Source organism: Brachyhypopomus gauderio, unplaced genomic scaffold, assembly GCF_052324685.1.
Source record: "Brachyhypopomus gauderio isolate BG-103 unplaced genomic scaffold, BGAUD_0.2 sc184, whole genome shotgun sequence".
In the NCBI taxonomy this organism is placed as follows: domain Eukaryota; kingdom Metazoa; phylum Chordata; class Actinopteri; order Gymnotiformes; family Hypopomidae; genus Brachyhypopomus; species Brachyhypopomus gauderio.
This window is the reverse complement of record NW_027507005.1, coordinates 239656-249135: the sequence shown is the minus strand read 5'-3', so window position 1 is coordinate 249135 and position 9480 is coordinate 239656. Positions and strand designations below refer to the sequence as shown.

The 9480-nt window shown below is 43.2% G+C and overlaps 1 protein-coding gene and 1 long non-coding RNA gene across 3 annotated transcripts; one reads left to right on the top strand and one right to left on the bottom strand.

The window, feature by feature from the left end:
• Positions 1-455: 455 nt before the first annotated feature.
• Positions 456-1889, bottom strand: LOC143501993 (uncharacterized). The gene is made up of 2 exons (XR_013127044.1): positions 1776-1889; positions 456-1522 (listed from the first exon to the last, which is right to left on the bottom strand). It is a non-coding gene; the product is annotated as an uncharacterized LOC143501993 (long non-coding RNA).
• Positions 1890-2082: 193 nt separating this feature from the next.
• On the top strand, positions 2083-6331 carry gpr85 (G protein-coupled receptor 85). Of its 2 annotated transcripts, none has more exons than XM_076995171.1 (2): positions 2083-2285; positions 3496-6331. In XM_076995171.1, exon 2 carries the CDS (start codon positions 3651-3653, stop codon positions 4782-4784), a length of 1134 nt encoding a protein of 377 aa, XP_076851286.1. In that variant the 5' UTR covers positions 2083-2285; positions 3496-3650; the 3' UTR covers positions 4785-6331. The 2 variants fall into 2 exon arrangements, with proteins under 2 accessions (XP_076851286.1, XP_076851287.1); XM_076995172.1 differs by having other exon boundaries at positions 3465-6331.
• Positions 6332-9480: the final 3149 nt, after the last annotated feature.

Here is a 9480-nt window from a genome sequence, read left to right as displayed (position 1 = left end):
TCATCCGGCATAGCGGCGCCGAGCTGGACCGGATTCAACGGCACTCTCCAACTCCGGCAAGCTGGGCGAGTCGAAGCTGGGCGCGCTCCGATGAAAAATATTTTCGTAAATCAGCGGAAATATTGGTCAAAATCCATTTCCGTCTTCGAAACATAAACACTAAAGAGAGAAATAACTCTCTTTAAGGAGCAATGAAGAATTTGTAGACAGTGTGCACCAATACTTTTGCTCTATTGCCTGCTGTAATTTGAGGGTTGTGCCTTCTACCTAAGCTCTATAAGATCATAACATGCTTTCTGGTCATGCAAAACACATCACGACACCTTACGATACATATCATGAAATGCTGTCATATATTGATAACCTGACACTGAACCCCACCACAATAAACAATGCTAAACTTATCTCAACTGATCAGTGATGCTAGAGGCCTTGATGGATGACTGGCACTTACAGTCCTTACAGTGATCATTTTATTTATTAATTTTGTTCTGCACACAGCGACAAACATGTTTTGTATTAATGCTTTTATGTACATAAGCAAATGAATCAATACATATGTAACATTTAAATCCTATACATTACAGTGGAAACACAGGCTTACCGACAAATGAACAAATATTTTGTTAGTCAGATTGTTTGACATCAGCTACGTTTAAGGGAACAAAAGTAAAACCAGAACCGGGTCGGCTCTATGATACTGTAATTGGCCGCTGCAGAATGAGGAGTTGCAGCAGGATCATCTGACACGCGTCATCGGCTCCTTCCCACCGCGATACAAACATGGCGCCCGCCGAGGAACACCCGACCGCCCTCGTGATGTTCTGTCTTCTCTTCATGACTCTCATACAGTCCGCGGAGGCTTTCGACGGCGGAGACGGTGTCGCGCTGCTTTTGGGGACCACCGTCGCGGTCGTGGGCTTTTGTGTTTGCCTAGGCTGGTACGCACGAAGGCGAAAGGGGCAGTTTTGACGAGACGTTCGCCCCGCAGGCCCGTATCCGGAAGTGTTGGTCGTCGCTTCCCCAAAACTCCTCTCGCGTCTGCTGGTTCTTGTTCTGGACGTGTGGGTCTTCGGAACATCGGCTGGGGGAGGAGAGAGCTGCTCGGTAAAAGCTTGGGGGTCCGGTTCGGCGAACAGGGCGAGGAGAACCAGCGAGGCTCCAGTACACGAGCGGTGGTGTGAAGTGGACCCAGCTTCAGCGTGATGGCGGCGGGTACGCTCGTCTACGGTACCGATGTGGACCGGGCTGGGTGGACCGCTGACCTTCTCGGCACCTTCCGGGATGTTTTACTGCTCCATTAAAGATTGGACTCTCCAGTTATTTTGTAGATGAGCCCTGTGTACTGCATTTACGTTTTTGATTTGGGTTTTTGTTTTTGTATCGAGAAGCTTTGCTTGAATTGTTCAAAATCTGATTTAATTGCTCCTTTTCTGTAATAAAGTTTATGAATATGCCACCCAGCCATGGCGTGTGCTGTCATTACCGATAATGTTGTGATCTTTGATTTTATGTGCAGACACTGGTGGGATAAAGTTATTCCGGTCACATACAATGCTGGTAATTTTATCTCGAAATAATCATGAAAATGGTTTAAAACAAGTAAAAAAAACCCTACAAACAAGTTACTTATTTAAGATATTTACACTACATTTAAAGTGATTTCACTTGGTAAGATCACTTAATAAGTCTGTATCCAACACCGAGTGAGCTTTATGTTAATTATGCATGTTGAGTGAGTTTATCCTGACATGAACCGCAATGTATTCGCTTACCGTCCGTTTAACCCCTCCAGAACCTGAACCACCCGGTGGTCCTAACCCACTTTAACAGGTACACCTTCAGTGGACTCGATAGGCTGTAGCATGCTCGCAGTAATCGTGTGCATCCTTAACAGAATATGTATGCGAAATGTAAAAAAATGATACAATTACACATTTGAGAGCAGGGGTGTCGGTAGGCTAGCTCATGATCAGTTGTCCTTAGGATGGTCATTGATCGTTGTAAGTAGGCCTACGATTATGAATCCTTTCCCGACAGTGCGAGATAAATAAACGATCCGCGATTCTCCATCGTGCAGATGTTGCCGAGGGAGACGCGGCTGCTGCAACAAGAGACGAAGACGCGGCTGGGATCACAAATAGGAGCAGTGCGCATGCGCCGTCTGCACCGTTTACTGTATGTGCACGGTGGTAAAAGGGCAGGCAACAAAACCGGGCTTTTTACGGCAAAGTGACATCTACCATGTAAATAAGCTCCAGGGAGACAAAGAGGAATATCAACAGGTACGTTGTTATTGATATATTTGCTAATCTCCTCATACCACTGGAAATAACACGTATCTTGGATTGCAGTCGATTCGTAGCGGCTACTTAGAAATTGCTTTACCTAATGGACGTGCGGCTTGGTCGGAGTCAACCCAGAACGGTTCTGACAGTGAAAAAAAATGTAACTCCTAAGATTATTCGAAATATACGCAGTTGTATTGTCCAAATTTCCATAGGTTAAACTACACTTGTTATATAGAGAACAAATAGAGACCCACGATGATGATTTTGTGAATATGGTGCGACAGAAACCATTTATTTATTCCAAAATAGGCATATTGTCGAATGGGTCTTAAGGCATTCATATTGAATACATAATATAGCTATTGGTATGGTCTAGGCGATTGGATGGTTTCAATGCTTTAATTTAATCGAATGTGGCCGTTTGCTATTATATACAATATATATATATATATATATATATATATAAAATGCTGTAATTATTTGCGTTTTCATACCTTTTGAAACCAAAGACAGACCGTTCTCGATTAAAATAAATAAATAAATAAATACACGCATAAGCTTGGTGCGAGTGGGCTAGTCTACCACTGTCCATTTCAATGAATGCTTTTATAAGTGAAGATGTTATTACGGCGCTCCTTTTAATTCCGAGCAACAGAAAGTCAGATAGCGTCGAGGCTCGGTTAGCTCTCTGCTCATTTTCATCAATACCCGAAGGCTGAGAGTAGAATGATTGTCCCGGATAAAAAGAGCCCACTTAAATTCTGCAGATTCTCTGGGTGTGAACAACACCTTTCTTGCTGCATTTCTATAAATGTTTCACTCCTTCCACGGTTTTACCGCGAACAAAACCTCAACCTGAAACCCTTTGTCTATAATCGGCGTTTATTGCCATCGTTCTTGTGATAGGTCTTATCATAACGAGCATGTATCTTAATATTCCTTTATTTATACCCGTAATGTTGATATTAATGGCTGTTTTATATCGACTTAAATAAACCAACTGTGTGAGTCGAACCGGGCTCTGCACCGACCGCATACCATTACAGTTGTAATGTGATGTTCAAATAGATAATGGGAGAAAAAGCACGAAAATGACTTAATCTTTTACGAAGGCTTCGAGCCTCATATATAGGTAGCAATGAAATTAAAAGCATCCTATTTGTTTTATGCCAGCAAATCCTGATGGGTGGATCGTATTTTCCAGGATTTTTTTTAGGTGTGATGAGACAAAGGAACAAAGAATGTCTTAGAAGAGAGACTGATAACAAGGCTGGTATCTGCTTCAAAGCACACCAAATGGATCTAACGCTTCCCCTTGCATCCAGATCATGATACTTAGCTGAAGCTTTAATCATCTTTATGATCCTTCCTCCATCTATGGCGAACTATAGCCATGCAGGGGACCAGAGCATCTTGCAGAACGTCTCTCCGCTTGCCACGTTCCTTAAACTAACCTCCTTGGGATTCATCATCGGCGTCGGGGTGGTCGGCAACCTCCTGATCTCCATCCTCCTGGTCAAAGACAAGAGCCTGCACCGCGCACCGTACTACTTTCTCCTGGACCTGTGCGCCTCTGACATCTTGCGCTCGGCCATCTGCTTCCCCTTCGTGTTCACCTCCGTGAAGAATGGCTCGGCCTGGACGTACGGCACGCTCACCTGCAAAGTGATCGCCTTCCTGGGCGTGCTCTCCTGTTTCCACACGGCCTTCATGCTGTTTTGTGTGAGCGTGACGCGCTACCTGGCCATCGCGCACCATCGCTTCTACACCAAGCGCCTGACCTTCTGGACGTGCCTGGCCGTGGTCTGCATGGTGTGGACGCTGTCCGTGGCCATGGCCTTCCCGCCCGTGCTCGACGTGGGCACCTACTCGTTCATCCGCGAGGAGGACCAGTGCACGTTCCAGCACCGATCCTTCCGCGCCAACGATTCGCTGGGCTTCATGCTGCTCCTCGCCCTCATACTCCTGGCCACCCAGCTCGTCTACCTCAAGCTCATCTTCTTCGTCCACGACCGGCGGAAGATGAAGCCCGTCCAGTTCGTGCCCGCCGTCAGCCAGAACTGGACCTTCCACGGGCCGGGCGCGAGCGGACAGGCCGCCGCCAACTGGCTGGCCGGGTTCGGCAGAGGCCCCACGCCCCCCACCCTGCTGGGCATCCGACAGAACAGCAACGCGGCGGGCCGCAGGCGTCTGCTGGTGTTGGACGAGTTCAAGACGGAAAAGAGGATAAGCAGGATGTTCTACATCATGACCTTCTTCTTCCTGAGTCTGTGGGGGCCCTACCTCGTGGCCTGCTACTGGAGGGTGTTCGCCAGAGGCCCGGTGGTCCCTGCGGGCTATCTCACCGCGGCCGTGTGGATGAGCTTCGCACAGGCCGGAGTCAACCCCTTCATCTGCATTTTCTCCAACCGGGAGCTCAGACGATGCTTCAGCACCACCCTCCTCTACTGCAGAAAATCCAGGTTACCAAGGGAACCCTACTGTGTTATATGAAGGCTTCGTTTTTTTTTTTTGGTCTTGGATCATTTTTTGGGGGACCACCCTGATTGGTCAGGGAAATGTCCCATTGTATAGCTCTCCTATCTTCCTCTTCTTCACTATAATACCCCTTTCTCCACCCCTTTTATGCCTGACCCCGCCCTGTAGGCCTGACATGGAACTGTCAATCATACACACCTCTTGATGTGAGTAAACATCATACGTGAAGATCGAAGGGAATAAAATAATCAGGAAGTGGATGACCCCTCCTGTGTTTATGTTCTAGTAAACAACTACCGTGGAAGGCCGAATAAAGCAGATAAGCAAACGAAAAAAAAAAACGTAAATAAAAAAGAAAGAAAAAAGAAAGAAATGTGATGTTAACAGTAGACTGACCCCTTTGCTTTGGATATGTTGAAGACTGAAGGTGTACATGACAAAAAACAAAAAATAATTCCCTCTAGGAATCACGGGAATGGTTTTGCGTTTAAAGTTGCACTAAGTTATAAAAGAAGTAAAAAGATGCTTTTTTTCCCCCCCTGCGTTGCATTGCAAGGATGTCTAGTTTTCCCTCCCCCCAAACTGAAATATGAATGCTTTTTATTTTCAACAGACTTCTTATTCACTGTAAGTATTCAAAACATGTGGTTTGACAAACTGTTGGAATACATCTTCACAAGAGGAAAAAATTGGTTTAAATGTAAGTGATTTTTTTCCATTCAATTTTATGGGAGGGGGATGGGAGGGGGGGTGTTTTATTGGGTACTGATGTGTGGTTTTCCAATTGCAACTTAATTATTTCTTGTAGTTTTTATGATCCATGCAGTATGTCTGTGTCTGGCAGTGCTGTTTTCTTATCTCAGTTTCTGACAGTCTTAAAACAATGTTTGGATTTTAAAAGTTGCTCTTGAGAATCTAAAATGTGTGCTAAAATGACAGTGGAGAAACAGATAAGTGTTTCACATTCATGTACCTAAACATTGACATATTGTTACAGTATCGCTGATAACACATCACATGTTCTTGCCTTAATGTTATTGATGGGTTTATTTTTCTTTTGTGTGTTCTTTTTTATTTTCTTTCCTTTTTCTTGTGGCTTGATATTAGAAGGTACTCTTCTACAATGTCTCCAGGCATATAGAGAGTGCTTCATGGTAGCGTGAAGAGCATGTTCATTTTTGAAGCATATTCACTTTCGTGTGCATCTCCACTGCCCATGCAGCAAAACGCCCCATTTATTCTCCAGCAGTGGTTTGCTCCACACCTATATCCCACAGAGTGCGGAGAGTGCAGGGAGCAGATTGAGTGTATGTGTGTGTGTGTGTGTGTGTGTGTGTGTGTATCTGTGTGTGTGTGTGTGTGTGTGTGTGTGTGTGTGTGTGTGTGTGTGTGTGTGTGTGTGTGTGTGTAAACTGAACAGCTGTCATGTCAAGACCAGAGCCTTAGTATAAAATCTTGCACAATTTGTAAAAAATGTAACTGGAAAAAAAAAAACAAAGACCCCATTGTATTTAAGGTACAGCGTCTTGTTTAAACTTTCCCGACATTTGCTCTCTACTGATTGTTTTGATTACTTACTTTTTTCTCCTGTGGCCATTTTAATATTTATTATGTATTTTTTTGTATATTATAGGTAGATAGTGTGTAAGTTTGTGAGTCTTTCATTTTGAAGTCCCGGATGTGAGTGTACTGTTTAAGTTAGGACTGCATTTGCTGAAGGTTAACTGTGTAATCTGTTGCTTACATTTTTGAAAATAAAATTTTACATTTTGCAAAACTTACTCTTTCCTCTGACTGAAAATCAGCCAGTTTCCATGATTTCCTGCTATGTCATTACTTAGTCTTTTAGTGATTGAAAGCTAATAGTTGCAAATCTTTCACTATTTGTGGACAATGAGCAAATCTTTTGCTTTTAATTATTGCATCACACTTTCTAAATGTCATGGATATACTTGCTGCTAAGATTTGAATCAGATATGAATTTTTGTGTATGCAGTGATTCTTTTCTTTTTTATTTTGGGAATAACTAGACAAGTTTGTGTTGTTCATGTACCCTGCCATAACATACTGCTTTAGTTACAGTAATACCTATCCAGCAAATGCCACATGATCTCAAAATGTCATGTATTTAGCTGACCTGAAAAGTCATTTCAGGCCAGTTGCAGCAAAAGTAGTCTTTGGACTGGCATGCTTCCTATTGGCCTGCACCATTACCATGAGGATCAATAGAGTCCTATCTGATTGTATGCTGGAATTCCCCTGTATACATCTTAGGAAGCATTCATTGTACCCTATTGCTCCTTAGTAAGGGGAACCCATCAATATCGGAGCTTGCCGGAGGTGGCAACAGCCCGTTTAAAAAAGCTCTCGTTAAGTATGATCTGGCTTGTGGTAGAAGAACTGGTCATTTGTTGGGGAGATTGCAGTGTATCACAGGAAAAGACAAGTCTTGTTTGTTCTTGTTGTGTTATAACAACTGGGGATGCTACACGCTAGAGGAAACACCACACACTGGCTTTAGCCTGCTCCTGCTATAGTAACACCTCCACCACTCAGCAATGACCTGTCCTGCCTCTCAACACCACCTCTACTGTGAGATCGACTGAAGATTATACATATTGTGAATCACTAAAGCTCATGTCCTGTTATGTTTATAATGCAGCATTTTTTAAAATGGTGGGGTAATGCAAGAATGCGTCGTGCAGAATGTATCGATCGTTTGCTTTGTGTTTCTCTTTTTTTGCTGAGATGGCAGAATTGTGTGCCTGAAGAAAGCTTTGTACTGAAATGGGCACTTACACACTGATTCTCTCAACAGGGAAAGAGTAGAGGCAAGTCATCTCTGTTTGAAAGCTTTGATGTTTGGTTTATGTTCTCATATATTCTATTGGTTTTCACAAACTGGGTCCTGAATATATATTTATATATGTTTTTTTTTTTTTTGGGTCAGAGAAGAAGAGTTTTCTATATATTCTTTAGATGACACTAACACATAGTACGCTATGTAATGTTAAATGTTCACATGAAATGTCATGAAACATTTGTGCTTTGCATGACAGTAAAATGTTGTCTTAATCATATTCAAGCACGTCAATGGCAGGAGATTACTACAGTCCATCAAAGATATCCAAAAAGAATACATTGGAAAATATTGAGTTAATAACTCTCTAAATTAACATAGCCAATCATATTACTGTCATGTAAAAACATTAATACATAATAAATGGTGATTAATAAACATTCACGAATATGAAATTTTTATGTGAAATGTTATATAGGCACCCTTTATGTAATGTATGACATTTTTGGGGTAAAAACAGGAAACTCTGATCTCTGTTCTGTTCTACCCAGGCTGTGGTACATAACTCTTAAGGTGGACCATTACTGGATTAATATGGGCCCCTGACCATACCTAAATGGCTTTGTTTTCTTTAATTTACTTGAATTCTTCTTTGAAACTTCGCTTTTAGATTTCTGGAAGTGTGATGGTTTTTAGCCCCAGACAAACATGGAAGTCCATAACATTCTTGACCACTGAGGTCCTCTTGACCACCTCTTGAACTGTGCATGTCTGTGTTGTGTATCGCAGTGTGCATCAGGAAAATGTGGGTGGTGGTGGTGATGGTGTTGGGTGGTGTTTGTTCATTACTGCTCTATTAGGCTAGGCGGTAAAGTAGGATTGGGGCCACAAGGTCCTTGCTTCCTTCAGCATCCCGGGTGAAATATCACGGAGGCAGCCAACAGTTATCGATGTACCCAGGGCCTCCTGATGATGTTGAGGCAGTGCTGGGACAGTTGGGGGTTATTCTGACCTAGCCCGGGGGCACCGCACTGCTGCTAATGTACAGCCCTGGGTCGATAGCTAAAGTGAACAGCAACGCAGAAATCATTTCACTCCATTGTTTAACGTGTGGAGAGAAAAAAAAAATCGTATTAAAAGAAATAAGAGAAAGAGTCAATGCTAACAGCACCAGAGGGCTCCAATATGTGTCGTAGTGCTAATCAATCCACGGGTGCATGCAATAATGGTGATGAAATATTAGCATTGAAGTTGTAGTAAGATGCAGTTGTAGGGGGAGGAAGAACGCTAAAAAATAAAAATAAAATAAAAATCTGTCTAGCTGCGACAGTATGCTGGTGGTACATGGACAAGCATTCAATCCTGTTTGTTGACAAGCTGACCCCCACCTACCCTAAAAGGCATGATTACGCGTGAGTCTCCCAGATCTGTGAAACATGCACACCAGGGCACGGAGAGAGGAAGATGGAGGTGCTTGAGTGAAAGTCCAGTAAAAAACAAGATGATGATTGGTGCTCCCCCGAGGTCTGCCGCCACAAAATGTTGCTGTATTTATCAACCTCATTCCAACTCCAGGCCGCTCGGCCCTCTGAATACAAATGATTAGGCCGGCTGCTCCAGAGGTATTTGCATTTGGACAGAGAAAATGTTTCTCTGTAACGGCTAAATGCACCTCTTTCAATAGACTGCTATGCATTTGGATTTGAAAAGAACCTCCTTGCTTTACATTTTAACTGATTAAATAGTGGATGAAGCTTTAAAGATTTCCCCGGGCGTATTCCAACAGCGTTCCCTCACTTGGCGCACTGGATTGAAAGACAGCGAGAGAAGCATTTTTTTCCCTGAGCTATGTTAGTTTATCCTCAAGGGATTTTTAGACTTTGTTAAGTCGCTCGTGTCACACGTGGATGT